Raw genomic sequence first — 14,976 nt, 5'->3', positions numbered from 1 at the left:
TTCTTTGCTTATTCTTGCATGAAACCTCCATCTCTCATAAGTCAACCTATTGCGACGTTGCACGTTCTTTAGCCTTTCTTCTTCATATTCGCTTCCCTTTTCGGTTAGAGTTCTCGTTCTTTCGCTTCTTCGTAGTGTTTGTACATCTACTGCTTTGTCTGGTTGAGCAGATACCTGGACCTTCTTACAGCTTGCTGCAATACTTATGTCAGACATATTTGAGGGTGATTGAATGACTAGAATATGTGTAATTATTAATTTTGAATTGTGTTCTTCTCAGGCTATGTGAGGTTTGACTTCAAAACATGTAGGTTACTGTTATTTGGCCTAACAGCAAACAAATAAGGAGTACCCTGCTAAGGAAATATTTTCAAACTAAAGACATAGCCCTTTAACCTTGTGACACATGAAATCACCAACACATTTTATTTGTTCCCAGATATACAGGCTAAACACTTATGATGATATCAGGTCTGTGTAACACATCTTTGTTCTGGACTTGAGAATTGCTCTATAACACAGTCTGTTGTTATTGCATTTAGCTTTTGTTTAGCATTTAGCTGGCGCTAGCTAAACAATGCTACAAATACCTCGTTGGCCGCTTGTCCTGAAAAGAGTAAAAATACAGTTCTCTGGGTGTTCTGCGGTCGATACTTAGACCACAGACGATGAATCCAAAAATACAAACAAAAGGACGTCTTCAATAACGTACCATCTCCATACCAACGTCAAAATAACCACAGCTCCAGCAGTCTTAGTATTGCGCGTCACCTAACTCCGTCGTAGCAACACATGCGACAGCAAACATTAGTTCCGGTCTTACAAAAGGAACAGACGTGCAAGAATATAACAACAAACAACATCTTAATGAACAACAATTAATTAATGCATTTCAATAGCAGTAACAAGCAGGGAGGAAAAAAACGTCTCGGGACCGTGTTTGGGTGACACCGGGGAGATCACTCCTCTCCTCCGGGGTTAACTCCCTTACTTCACGCTGGTGAACGAAGCTAAAGTGCAGCAATGCTAAAGGGACAAGCCAGACTAGCTGAATGCCGGAAGATGAAGCAGTTTTATTCCACTTGCACTTAATAATAAAGTCTCTTTTCCTCGATACCCCTCTCTCTCTCTCTCTCTCTCTCTCACGGGGGAGAGCGCACACCTCAGTGCACACACACACGCACACAATGAGTGACCCATCCCAACACAGGAGCGAGACACATCTCACAACACCAGACTAACTGTGTCGAGCAAAAAAAGAAAGTGGTCGGACGAATATGTACAACATGGATTCCCATGTATCATGCAACGTGAGCACGTCAGCGTCCTATCGGCATGATTTTTTTTTTTTAATTGAAAGATACTGCATGACGAGTCAATACAAAAAAAAAAAAAAACTAAATATAATAAGCTTTTTCCAGGGGGAGAATCTGCATGACTTCAATGCCAAGTTGAGCAGCTCTATCTTGCAACAGCAAAAATTCAGGAAGACTTTTTGAATCTACATGGAGATGAGGAATTGTTGTTGCTAAGAAACCGTGGAATGTTTAATACAATTTGTTACAACATCTTTGTGAGCAATCCTTTGAGGATGCTGGACATAAAAACATGAAAAGGAACAGACTTTGATGTGAGAGCAGCACCAAGGTGAAGCCACGCACCTGAGCTGTCTCTCAGGTAACAGCAGAATCACTCTGATTGGCCGGTTTGTAATCTCTAGTGAGTTCATGCACTGAGTTGGTTCTGTTCTTTGAAGAAGCTGATTTTTATGCACGGTTCAGTTTGTGCACCATTAAAACATCATACACCTGTCTTGAATCTGAAAAAAAAAGATATATTTTTTTCACGAAAGAAGGTTTCGGTGAATGTGCATATAAAACTGGTGGGGTTCGGTACCTCCAACAAGGTTAAGAACCACTGCTCGAAAAGCTTTGACAGGAATGGAAGGTTTGAAATTGGCCGATAGTTAGCCGAGACATCAGGATCCAATGTTGGTTTTTTGAGAAGCGGTTTAATGACTGCTGTTTTAAAAGACTTGGGTACATAGCCTGTGAGTAAAGATAGATTAATCGTATTTAGCAAAGCAATACTAATTGAGGGGAAGACTTCTTTAAGTAGACTCGTTGGGACCGGGTCTAAGAGACAATTGCACGGTTTAGATGAGGCAATGGCTGCACTCATTTGCTGCAGGTTAATGGGGGTGAAGCTATCCAAGTAACTATCAAGAGTAACAGCCGTATCTCTACTTCCATCACTCAGGGAGGGGTCAATGCCACACGAAGGCAGACGCTGATGAATGACGTCCCTAATAGATTCGATTTTGGTACGGTGGCGCAAGTGGTTGAGAGGGTCGTCCTATGATCGAGAGGTTGGCGGTTTGATTCCAGGTTCGGGCACATGTGTACACTGTCATTGTGTCCTTAGGCAAGACACTTCACCCACATTGCCTGTGTGAATGGAGTGAGCGAGTGAATGTCGGTGGGGTCAGGAGGACTGATGGCTTGGATTGGCAGCCTCGCCCCTGCGTTGTACGCATCAAGTCCCCAGCACCACCTAAAGATGATCTATGTGGGAGGGGCTAAAGTTACCACACGACTCCTCAGTAATGTTAAGGCTTGATAAAGAGTTTAATGCTGATGGGATCACTTCTTTGAATTTAGCAATAGCACCATCAGACAGACATCTAGTCAAGGCAGTTCTGTTTGATGGAACGTAGTCCAATAATACAAACGTAAAAGTGATGAACTTGTGGTCTGATAAAAAAGGGTTCAGTGGAAATACAATTAATTGATCAATATCAATACCATACGTGAGAACCAGATCCAAGGTGTGATTAAAGCTGTGGGCGGGTTCTTTCTCTCTCTGGGAGGAGCCAATTGAGTCCAGTAATGAGAGGAAGGCAGTAGCAAGGCAGTCGTCACTGAATCTACATGAATGTTAAAATCTCCCACAACAAGAATCTGTTCTGCTTTCAGAACTAAGCTTGTTAAACATTCAGAACATTCTGACATGAAATCAGAGTCTGGGCCTGGAGGGCGGTAAACTATAACAATCAGGACTGGCTGGCTTGATTTCCATGTTGGGAGTGACAGACTAAGAATAAGACTCTCAAAGGAGGTATAGTTTAATTTAGGTTTAGGGTTAATCTGGAGCTCCGAGTTATAGATGGCTCCAACTCCACCTCCTCGGCCGGCGTCTCCAGAAATGTGAGAGTTAACATAACTGGGAGGCGTGGCTTCATTTAAACTGAAATAATCTCCAGGACCAGCCAGGTTTCAGTCAAAGAGAAAATATCTACATGCTGATCTGAGATCAGATCATTTATTAAAAATGCCTTCGATGCCAGAGAGCGAACATTTAAAAGTCCACATTTAATGGTTTTACTATTATTAATTTCTGTGGCAGCAGTTTTTATTTTTATAAGGTTTCCAGGAGTAACACGTCTCCTGTACAATTTAACAACCTTAGGGGGGGCAGACACCATCTCTATGGGGTTCTGGGTGGGTGACTGGTCTAGAGGATGCTCAGAGATGGGTATAGAATAGAATAGAAAGCCTTTATTGTCTTTGCATAGTAGCTATGCAAAGAGATTAGGAGCGCTGCTCCGTCATGTAGTCCTACTGTATAGGACTACATCTCTGACTCCTGGTCCCGACTCTGGATTTTCAGGGTTTTGGTTGTCTAACAAACTCGGTCAGATTGCTAGAAATGAGAGCTGCGCCACCAAACGTAGGATGGACACCGTCTCTCCTAATAAGACCAGGTTTTCCCCAGAATGTCTGCCAGTTATTTACGAAGCCCACGTTGTTTTCCGGACACCACCTAGACAGCCAGCGGTTGAATGACGACATGCGGCTAAACATATCGTCACTCGTCAGATTGGGGAGGGGGCCAGAGAAAACTACGGAGTCCGACATAGTCCTAGCAAAGCTACGCACGACTCAATATTAATTTTAGTGACCTCCGGCTGGCGTAGCCGGACGTCATTAGTGCCGACGTGGATTACAATCTTACCGTATTTACGTTTAGCTTTCGCCAGCAACTTCAAATTTGATTCAATGTCGCCCGCTCTGGCCCCCGGGATACACCTCACTATGGCCGCTGGAGTCGCTAGCTTCACGTTTCTGAGAATGGAGTCACCAATCACCAGAGTACTGTCCTCAGCAGGTGTGTTGCTGAGCGGGGAAAATCTATTAGAAACGTGAACGGGGCGGTGGTGAACCGTAGCGGGCTTCGGACTACGCTTCCTCCAAACAGTCACCCAGCCGCCTTGGTGTCCCAGCTGCTCGGGAGCAGCATAGCAGGGGACGGTTCGCCAGGGTAAATGTGCAGTTAATTAAAAAACATGAATTGTTGTTTTTCTCACAATTACAATGATTAACTCATTATGTTTCTACAAGTTATGTTAGAACAGCAGTAATATACTGATTGGTATCTTCAGTTAGCTCTGCAGCTAACTAGCGGTAGCCGGGAGGAGTCAGTGAACGACTCAGTGGGGAAGAAGAATCGTGACTCATGAGTCAGTAAAGTGACCTCGAGTATTGAACGATTCCTTCATGACTCGCACAACACTAGTTATCAAGCTCCTTTATTGTGGAATCAGGAAAGGAGAAGTTGAAGACGTTCACGTCGAGGTCATTGATCAGGATGTCGAGGTTCTGCAATGATTGGTTCGTGACCCAGACACCATCTCTATGGTCAGGAGAAGACTAAAGACTTTCCTTTTTAACAAAGCTTATAGTTAATCGATACAGTAATCAATATGCTGTCATAGGCCAGCACTGGTGGCATAACCTCCCATGACACACTGAGCTCCTCCCTCTCTATCTGATTATTCATGTTTCATTTATATTTCATTTACTTTACTCTTGTCCCTCTGATTTCTCTATCCGTGCTGCAGAAATCGGACCTGTAGCTGTCAACCCTGATGCCCATAACGCTAGCATTAGCATTTATCTTATTATTACCCTCGCCAAAGGGGAGACGAGGGTATTGCAATTGGGTCTGTTTGTCTGTTTGTCTGTTGTCTGTTTGTCTGTCCACGCGCATAACTCAACTTGAAAATTTTACACAAGCAAGGTTCTGTCCGTGGCTCGGTCCTCCCCGAGAATGGCGTTGATCCGGATCTGGATCCAGATTCTAGAATTTTTTAAAGGATTCTTTAACCTTGCGAGATAGGGCACTTTTTGACATTTTTCTTAATTTCTTCAAAACGCATGGTGGTATGGATCTGAAAAAAATCACACATAAGTACTCCTTAAAGGTCTATGACCAGGACTAATTTCGGCCGGATCCGAGGGGTAATTTTCGTTCTAAAATCTGCATTTTTCAGGAGTCCATCCTGACCTCAATTCTGGAGCTAGAGACTTCAGATTTGGTGTGAACACTCATAGTTCATTCTAGTTTCATATATGCTACAGTTGTAGTTGTATCTTTTCCCGTTCCGGAGCAGCAAGCTAGAGCAGGTTTGGCTCCTCTGATCCGGAAGCCCTGTTTACTGTCTCAAAAGATTGAATAGTCTATTGGAGGCGGGGTCTGCAGTCTCTGATTGTCTCTTGTTATTATATTGAAAAAAACAATATAATTCATATTTCTGATTAAAAGACATCAAACATATTAAATATGTAAATGCTTCAATAAATGTTAATCCTGTTTGGCCTGCACCTCAGAATGCTGTAATTCATTTTGGAGTCAGGAGTAAATAGTTTGCCCCAAAGAAATATAATGTCACGTTTATGGCATTTCATATTTTTAAATATAGATAAAAAGAAAGATATTTGGAAGACTAGTTTTTAACCAAATAATGATAATGTTTAACAGTTAAATTCATTGTATTTTCATTGTTTTTCCCTCTTTACAGTATGATGAAAGAGATCAAGCTATTTTTATTGTGTCTCATCAGCTCCTCTGATGATAACGATAAAGAGGACGAGCACGTGGACAGCAATGACCCTGAAGAGATGTTCCAGAACATTCAGTACCAGAAGGAGATCATCGCCAACATCCGTACCAGACCCTGGCCAATGAGACGCAAGCTCAAAGTCCTGAAGTAGCCCACAGTTTGATTGTTCTCTCTGTATTTGTGGAGTGGTTTCTTCCTGTCTTTTACCACACAGTCGATCTGAAAGAATTAACATAAAGCTACCAAATCCATCATCTGGCCATGATAGAGTCATAACCAAACAAGCAGCAGCACCTTCTACCAGGACATTTTAGTTTCATTTATCATGAGGATACACTAAAACGGAAGAATGTGTGATCCAAAACAGGTCAGTGCTTTAATAGAAAGAAAATCAATCAAGTAGACTTTTCACAACTAAGTTTATGTTGGTTTAGTTGGTGTAAATAAAAAAAGTGTATAAAATCCAACATTTCAGCCCCTGTCTGCAGCATCAAGCATCATCCAAGTGCAGTTATGCTGCATGTTCTTCTTTGTCCACTATCAGCGATGAAACACTGATGTGAGCACGTTCAATGGGAGGAAGGCCACATGAAACGTGATCTGACTGATTAATGTCCCAAAGGAACAAAACCAAAAACCCAGTGTGAACGTAGCATTAGCATGTGGAGCTTGGCTGCCGGACCATGTGGCTCACGGCCTCCCATAGCTCAGTCACATAGATAGACAGCTCCATTTTAGAAGAAAATAAAAAGAACAAAGTGTTTATTTTCCCAGATGTGCATTATGTATCAACATCATTCCATCATTAAGTCCTTTTCCACAGCCACGGAGGCTGTGGCTGCAAGTCGACTGTTCAGTTTTATTCCTGGCATACGTTTTTATTTTCTTGAGGGCATAGAATGTCCGGGGATATCGCTTTTTTTTATATATATACTTTTATTTATCAAATGCAAGTCAGACGAAAAGTGCAAACGTACAGTTACTTTTTTTCTTTTTAAACAAACAATCAAATGAACACCCACCAACCCACCCCCAACATAATAAACTAGAAATAACAAATAAGTGAACAATACTCATACATGTACACAGTAGTAATTTCAAAAGCAAACAAACAAAAGAGGATAAAATAATAAAATAATAAAAAACAAACAATAACAATAAATACATTATATATATATGATATATGAAAATACCAGAAAAAGTCTGATTTGTGTAGATTAAAAGTAGAAATTAATTGGTTGAAGCTTGCAAACACCCCGTCTATGTATAAGTCTCCCAGACTACGTATCCCTTTGTTTTCTAAGGCGGAGAATTCAAGATTTGCAGGAGTAAACAGGTGATTATTGCAAATAGGAGTTGCTAGCGGAAGAGAATTCCATCCAAAATGGCGTCTTATTTGTGTCCAAATTTTTAATGTTCCAACAACGGCTGGATTAGAGGTAAATTTTGATGGGGAAAGGGGCAAGGTACTACAAGTCAAAGCTAGCAGCGACGAGGAGCAGGAGATTGCCTCGCTCCGGCACCAGCTGGATTGAGGGGAAGTAAACCAAGATAGAATTTTCTGCATGTTGGCTGCCCAGTAGTAACCGATTAGATTGGGCAGACCCAGTCCCCCAGTCGATCTGTTCCCACAAAGCAATGCACGAGCCGCCCTTGTCCGTTTCCCAGCCCAGATAAATTATAAAATCATGCCATTTATAGTTGCAAAAAATGACTTGGGAAGGAAAATGTGTAGGCATTGGAAAACATGAAGGTATCTTGGCAACACATTCATTTTTATAGTTTGTATCCTATACCAGCCAAGGATAAAGGCAGATACTGCCATCTTTGTAGATCAGATTTAAACTTTAATGTTAGTGAAGTAAGATTATGCTCTCACATTGTTCGCAACAATCATGTGATTGTAATGCCAAGATATTTAAATATCGTATTAGCCATTTTAAAGGGTATGGTCGATGTTGGTAAGTCTATGGCAAATTGGTTGATTGGGAAGTATTCACTTTTGCAGAAATATAGTTTATAGCCAGATATACAGCCAAAATAATCTAATAAAGTTAGGATGCGTGGGATACTTGACAAAGGATCACTTACATAGAGAAGCAAGTCGTCCGCATACAGCGAAACCTGGTGTTTTATGCCCCATCTTTCAATCCCCCCAAATCCCTGCTCCATCTTCAATGCGGCTGAAAGTGGTTCTATCGCCAGGGCAAACAGCAACGGAGAAAGTGGGCATCCTTGTCGTGTTCCCCGGAATAATGGGAATGGAGTGGAATGTTGGTTATTTGTGCAGACTGAAGCAAAGGGAGAGGAGTAGAGTAAACTGACCCATGAAATGAAATTTGGATTAAAGCCAAACTGTCTCAGAGAAAAGAGGAGATACGCCCACTCCACCCTATCGAAGGCCTTCTCTGCGTCAAGCAATATTATGGCCTCAGGGACGTTAGGAGATGTAGAGAGGACGACGTTAAGAAGCCTTCTTATATTAGAATATGAGTGTCTTCATTTTATAAATCCCGTCTGGTCTTCTGAAATAATCAGGGGCATAGAAAATTCTAAGCGTCGAGCTAAAATCTTTGCGAGTATTTTAACATCTACTGGGAGGAGTGATATTGGTCGGTAGGATGCACAGCTCAGTGGATCTTTACCCTTCTTATATATTAGGGCGATGGAAGCCTGCGTAAGCGTAGATGGTAAGGTGCCTTGTTTGAATGAGTGAATGAGTTAAACATTTCGAGTAGTAGGGGAGCTAACTGTTCTGAGAATTTCTTATAAAATTCAACCGGGTAACCGTCAGGCCCTGGAGATTTACCACTGTTCATTAATTGTATTGCCCCTTTACTTTCAGAAAGTGTGATAATGGCATCCAATCTTTGGTTATCCTCGGTTATGATGTGTGCCTTAAGCCGTGGGCCTTCTCACGATTTTATTATGTTCGCATAATGATAATAAAGTATCTTGAATCTTGAATCTTGAGACTTTAGGCAGATCCAATTTTTCAAAAAATGTATTTAGATTGATTTCATCTGTCACGGACTCTGTGGCATATTCTCAGGAGAAGAATGATCTGAAAGTATCATTTATTTTGTCCGGGTCAGAAGTTAATAAGCCTGATTTGTCTGTTATTTGAGTTATTTGGTTTGATGCTGATTTTGCCTTCAACTGCTGAGCCAAAAGGCGTCCAGCTTTGTGACAAATTGTCACCATGTTCATACACCGTCCCTCGGGAGCGGAGGAGAAGTCGTTCTGCTTCGAAAGTAAGGAGGAGATCAAGTTTGATCAAGCTTTACTCTTTCTTTATACAAGTCCGGTGTGTTAGTGGACGAAAGTGATTTATCCAAATCAGCAATAGCAACTTCTAGCTCCTTCTGCCGAGATCTGCGCTGTTTATCTGCGTGAGAAGTAAATGAGATGATTATGCCCCTTATGTATGCTTTGAGGGTATCCCATAATATGGATGGAGAGGTTTCATCATTATTGTTAAGTTCGTAAAATAAAGAAATTGATTCAGAGATAAAACTGAATTGAATATGTTGGCATCAGCCAGCCAGAGAGGGTTTAATTTCCAATGTCTTTGGTTTCATGCTAAATTGAAGGTCCAAGATTACTGTGCCATGATCCGACACTGTAATAGGTAAGTATTGTGTGGAGACAATGTCCGGAATAAGTTTCTTATCTATCAGGAAATAATCTATACGTGAAAATGACCGATGTACGTGGGAAAAAAAGAGTATTTTCTCACGGAGGAGTGCAAAAAACGCCAAGGGTCAACAAATCCGTACTGTTCCATAAAGTATGATACTGCCTGAGACATTTTCGTGGTGCAGTCGACCGCAGGCTGGACCTGTCCAATGTTGGATCGATCACACAGTTCATGTCTCCTCCCATTAACAGTAGGTGAGAATCTAAATTAGGAATGGCTGTAAATAGTGTGCTCTCAAAGTTATGATCATCCCAATTGGGTGCAGATACGGATAATAGAATTACCTTTTTTTCATATAACGTACCGGTAACAATTACATAACGACCGTCTGAGTCTGTTATTACTTTACCTGGATTAAAATGCACGTTTTTCCGGATTAGTATGGCTGTACCCCTTGTCTTTACATTAAAACGAGAGTGGAATATTTGGTCGATCCAAGGTCTGTTCAATTTTCTATGGTCAGAATCACATAAATGTGTCTCCTGGAGAAACATTATATCCGCCTGCAGGTCTTTGATGTGTCTCATAACTTTTGTACGTTTGACCGCAGCGTTTATCCCACCAGTGTTTAGAGAAATGATCCTCACTGTCCATCCACCAGCAGCAGCCCCTCCGATCACACTAGCCATGGTTCAGTGTACTGTAGCAAGAATGTCAGGTCAGTCTCAAGGAGCAAGCAGCGGTCAGCTGGAATCGTCTGCACAAAAACAGCACAATGTGAAATGAACACATACATAACACTTTGTCCAAAATAAACACAATCAAAATCAAATGAATACTTTCTTTCCCTCCCCCCCCTTGTCCCATTTATCAAATCTAAACCCTTTCTGCGTCATCTTTCCTCTTCTCCTTTATTTGTCTCATATGCTGCAGCTTCAGCAAGTCAATTCGAACCCCCATAGAGATGAACACGAACCTCGAACACATTGTCAAAACACAGGAATAAACCAGCCCTTCATATAAGCAGGCCAGGCTAGCATAGCACAAATTAGCCGTTGGTGAGGTAGCAGTTAAGCTATTCGGGCCCCGGAGTCTGTTGATATTTGGCCGCAAACGCAGAAGCTTCCTCGGGAGATGCGAACCTCTTCTTCGCTCCACTCTCCAACGTAATCTGCAGGCGGGCCGGGAAGAGAAGCGATGGCCGAAGAGCAAGCTTGTAGAGATCGGCCATCACCGTTCGGTATTTGGCTCGTTCCGTGGCAACCTCTGGCGTGTAGTCTTCAAAAATCTGGATTGGCAACCCCCGAAATTGTAGCTTCCCTCGTCTTTTCCGAGCCTCACGAATGATCAGGTCCTTAATCTTGTAGGGAATTTCCATAGTAGATGGGATTCCACAACGTAATTACACGCCGACACCACTAGGAACGCACAACATTTAGTTTGTTATTGTAATGACTGATTTCAATTGAACGTCTCACACCAGTGACGTCACACACAACACAGATGAACATGGGCTTAGATTGGCTGGGGCAAAGTCCCGCCTTCAGGGGACGGAATGACATGAGGACGAAGCAGGAAGCGTCTTCATTCCAACCAAGCGCGGGCACGAGAGCTGTGTTGGAATCTCAGCGCTGATAATCTGAACTAACTGTACTGATCTGTTAATTATATAAATGTCTTAATCTTAACCCACATTCTCCTCATTGAATACGCACCCACTACGGAGAACAAGAACTGGAAGAGGGTTTGGTAAAACCCTACAATCTGATAGCGATGGGCCGTGAGCCTGGCTGTGGTTTAGCGGCTAACGCTCTATGCGCTCGGTCCACTTCAGGAGGGGTCTGTAGAATCTCATCGCCAAGTACTTCAGGCAGTAGTTCGGCGAAAAAGGTCGTGGGTCTGGGACCCTCAATTGATTCTTGGAGGCCAATTATCCTAATATTGTTTCTGTGGCTGCGGCTCTCAAGATCGCTAGCCTTAGCAACTAACTTGATGTTGCTATCTTCAAGTGCTACGCACCTCACCTCCAGAGCCTCGATACGTTGGTTTTGCAGTTCAGCGTGGGATTCCACCGACTCCATACGTTGTCCATGCTCTGTCATTGTTGTTTGAATTTTGTCGAGTCTTAATTCCAGAGCAGCATATGTCGTTTTGAAGTCGGCTGCGATGCTAGCTCTGTGGGCTTCCAGCATACCTGCTATGCTAGTTAGCGTGAAAGCACAGTTAGAGTGAAAGCACAGTACTGCCTGGTTTTAAACTCTTTATGGATACAATCGAGTCCGATGTCCGAACCTGAATTAAGTTAAATGGAAGAGGCAAACATCACAAAGAGTGGGAGCAAATGTCAGGACGATACGAGGGATTGATACAAGCTTCAAAGAAAGGTGTGGAATATTCAGATTGTGTTGCTGCAAAAAAGACGTGAAAATAGCTGCCTCCGGTTTCTATGATTTAAAGACGCATTTTGATACAAAGAGCCACGCCAGAAACGTAGACGTCTCGAAAACCTATCGATCAATGGATGCTCATTTTGCTCGTTTACATAATTTATTAAGCATGCGCTTTGTGTGTATAGAAGAATATAATGAAACAAGTGTAAAATATCAAATGTTAAACTGTATCATAATTAATAATGTCCAACTATGTACATAAATTTGAAAAAAAAATATGGTGTACGATTATTTTGTATTTTGTAAGGAAACATACAACGGTTTGTAAGGCCATGGAGCCTTGGAGGTTGACAGGTATGGTATCATCTTCATGCAGCATGACTGGTATTTACATCGCTGAGGCAGCGGTGAAGTAACCGCCAGCGTTGGTTTGTTTGTTTGTCTGTTTTCTTGGTAGCTGGATAATGCAAAAGGTTCTGGTTGGATCTTGATGAATTTTTCAGCGAATGTTGGGAATCTTACCACGAACAGTTGATTAAATGTTGGTGATGATCCAGAAGAGATGCTGGATTCTGGATCACTTTTAAATTTTCATTACCATTGCAGTCACTCGAGATGTGTTACATCCTGCAATTACTTTAATGTTCTGTTATCATTTGTGTTTTATGTTGTTTTTAGACACCAGACGGAGCAGCACTCCTAATCTCATTGTGTAGCTACTATGCCATGACAATAAAGCAGGGGTGGGCAAACTTTTTGACTCGCGGGCCACAATAGGTTCTAAAATTTGACAGAGGGGCCGGACCAAGAACAGATGGATGGAGTATTTGTGTGAGCTAATATAAATGACACATGAAAGCTATTGCATTAAAGGATTTGGCCTTTTACAGGCAGCATTACAGGGAAAAGGTCAAATGAATGAGGTTTAATGAGAATACAATTTTATTTAATTATATCATTTGGACAAGTTTGGCGGGCCGGATTAAAAAGACCAACGGGCCGCATATGGCCCGTTGGTCGGGCCTGGGTTTGCCCATGTCTGCAATAAAGGCTTTCTATTCTATTCTGAGCTGCAAAAGTTGTTCCTCAATATCTCGGTTGATTATTGACCGATGTTTATGGAATTTTATGTAGTCATGTAGGGTGGGGAGCTCTATCTTACCACCAGATTTCATCCGGATAACAATCCGATTTGGGATAGTGTCGCGATCCGGATTTTCCCATATACTTATAATAGAGGCTTTTTCAAAAAAATCATATTTTGTAAAATTAAATTCAATGCATTCAATTCACTCACCATAACCACACCACAGTCATAAAAGGGTCTGGTATGAACAATCATGCAAAATCTCTTCTGCATCTGATCCAGGTCAGGACAAAATATAAAATCTTAACATTGAAACCACATTTACAGATTCAAAAATCTGTTAAAAAATACACATCAGCTTGAATTCACTTTTACTTTTTGATGATGATCCAGATCACAATGTGGACGGTGTAAGTCTGCGCTCTTTGAGTGCTTTTCTTTCACTTCACTTCACTTCACTTTTATTGATTTGTCCCTCAGAGGGCAATTTGTTTTACAGCATATACACACATTTTCCACAACATATAACGGACACGTAAGACACAATTAAGGGACATATAAGGCACAAAGCGGAGAACGTGTAGTCTGCTGCTGGTCGCCGCGTGCGCCTGCGCCTGCGCCCATCTTCTTTCTAGTTATCATAGTGTATATTATGTTTGACTGGTGTTTACAATGCATGATGTGTATTTAACACATATTGGTATAAATCGCTATAATGCTGATATTGTCACTGGACGGATGGAGGGCACAAAGGGATTTACCTTGTAGGACAATGTGAATTCTGTATGACTGGTATGTATCATGTATGCCTGGTATCAGTGGCGGGGGGTCAGGGCCTTTAAGGCCTTCTCTGCTTGCCTAACATAACCAGAAATCAAGAAAACATTATCATATTTATGATAAAAGTCAATTTAATTTTATGTATATATATATATATTATTCACATTCATGTCATATTATATTCCAGTGATGTATTTTTAGGTGAGAGTTTTTATCCAATCAGAATTTAGCTAGCTTGTGTTGCCAGGCCGATATCATAGTACCAGTGGAAGTACTATCCGTGCGAGGCCTTCAGAATCAGCATTGCTAGCCGTCTGTGCTGTGTGAGTGAACGGGCTCTTAGAGTTGATAGACAGTTGCGATAGCCAATCAGATCACGAGTTGGTGACAGTAAGACAGACATGGGCAAACCCAGGCCCGGGGGCCATATGCGGCCCGCCAAACTTGTCCAAATGATATAATTAAATAAAATTGTATTCTAATTAAACCTCATTCATTTTACCTTTTCCCTGTAATGCTGCCTGTAAAAGGCCAAATCCTTTAATGCAATAGCTTTCATGTGTCATTTATATTAGCTCACACAAACACTCCATCCATCTGTTCTTGGTCCGGCCCCTCTGTCAAATTTTAGAACCTATTGTGGCCCGCGAGTCAAAAAGTTTGCCCACCCCTGCAGTAAGACCTTCCTCCAGGCCTCACGTTGAAGGTCACGAACGCGTCCTGTGATTGGATACTCACTGTGAGAGGGCAGCGCTATGCGTAATCAACGAACGCACACCAGAAAGTCTAACCCGGCGACTGACCGAAAATAAAAAAACTATTCCTGCATTTTTAACCCACAATGGGCGAAGGAGGGGAAAGTGTGGATTTGTTTGCGGATATTCTTGAAAGGCCATTTTCAAGACGGACCTTTAGAGAGAAGCTAGCTCTCCTGAGCCGACGTCATCCAACTCCGCAGCTAGCTGACCTGTCCCAGGCGGCGAAAGGGTTTGTCCACCACTTCCAGGCTTCAAACTACGAGCGTTACTCCTGGCTTCCAGCTTCCGAGGGTCGCTGCAAATTGTTCTGCTGGGAATGCCTTTTGTTTGCAAGGGATCGATTTAATGTTTGGAGCAACACTGGATTTAGGAACTTTAAGAAAGGAGAATGGATTTTGTTTTCAAATAACTCAAATCAA

The 14,976-nt window shown here is 42.0% G+C and overlaps 1 protein-coding gene across 1 annotated transcript in view; it reads left to right on the top strand.

Annotated features, from left to right (window-relative positions):
- Nucleotides 1-14,976, top strand: part of LOC137896482 (transmembrane channel-like protein 3) — a 110,701-nt gene that overhangs the window by 9,107 nt on the left and 86,618 nt on the right. Inside the window, exon 2 of the mRNA XM_068741819.1 lies at nucleotides 5,903-6,049. Coding sequence (XP_068597920.1) covers nucleotides 5,903-6,049 — 147 coding nt within the window. The remainder of the gene's footprint in view (nucleotides 1-5,902; nucleotides 6,050-14,976) is intronic.

This window comes from Brachionichthys hirsutus, chromosome 1 (genome assembly GCF_040956055.1).
Source record: "Brachionichthys hirsutus isolate HB-005 chromosome 1, CSIRO-AGI_Bhir_v1, whole genome shotgun sequence".
In the NCBI taxonomy this organism is placed as follows: domain Eukaryota; kingdom Metazoa; phylum Chordata; class Actinopteri; order Lophiiformes; family Brachionichthyidae; genus Brachionichthys; species Brachionichthys hirsutus.
The sequence above is the reverse complement of the archived record's forward strand: the minus strand, read 5'-3'. Positions and strand labels throughout refer to the sequence as shown.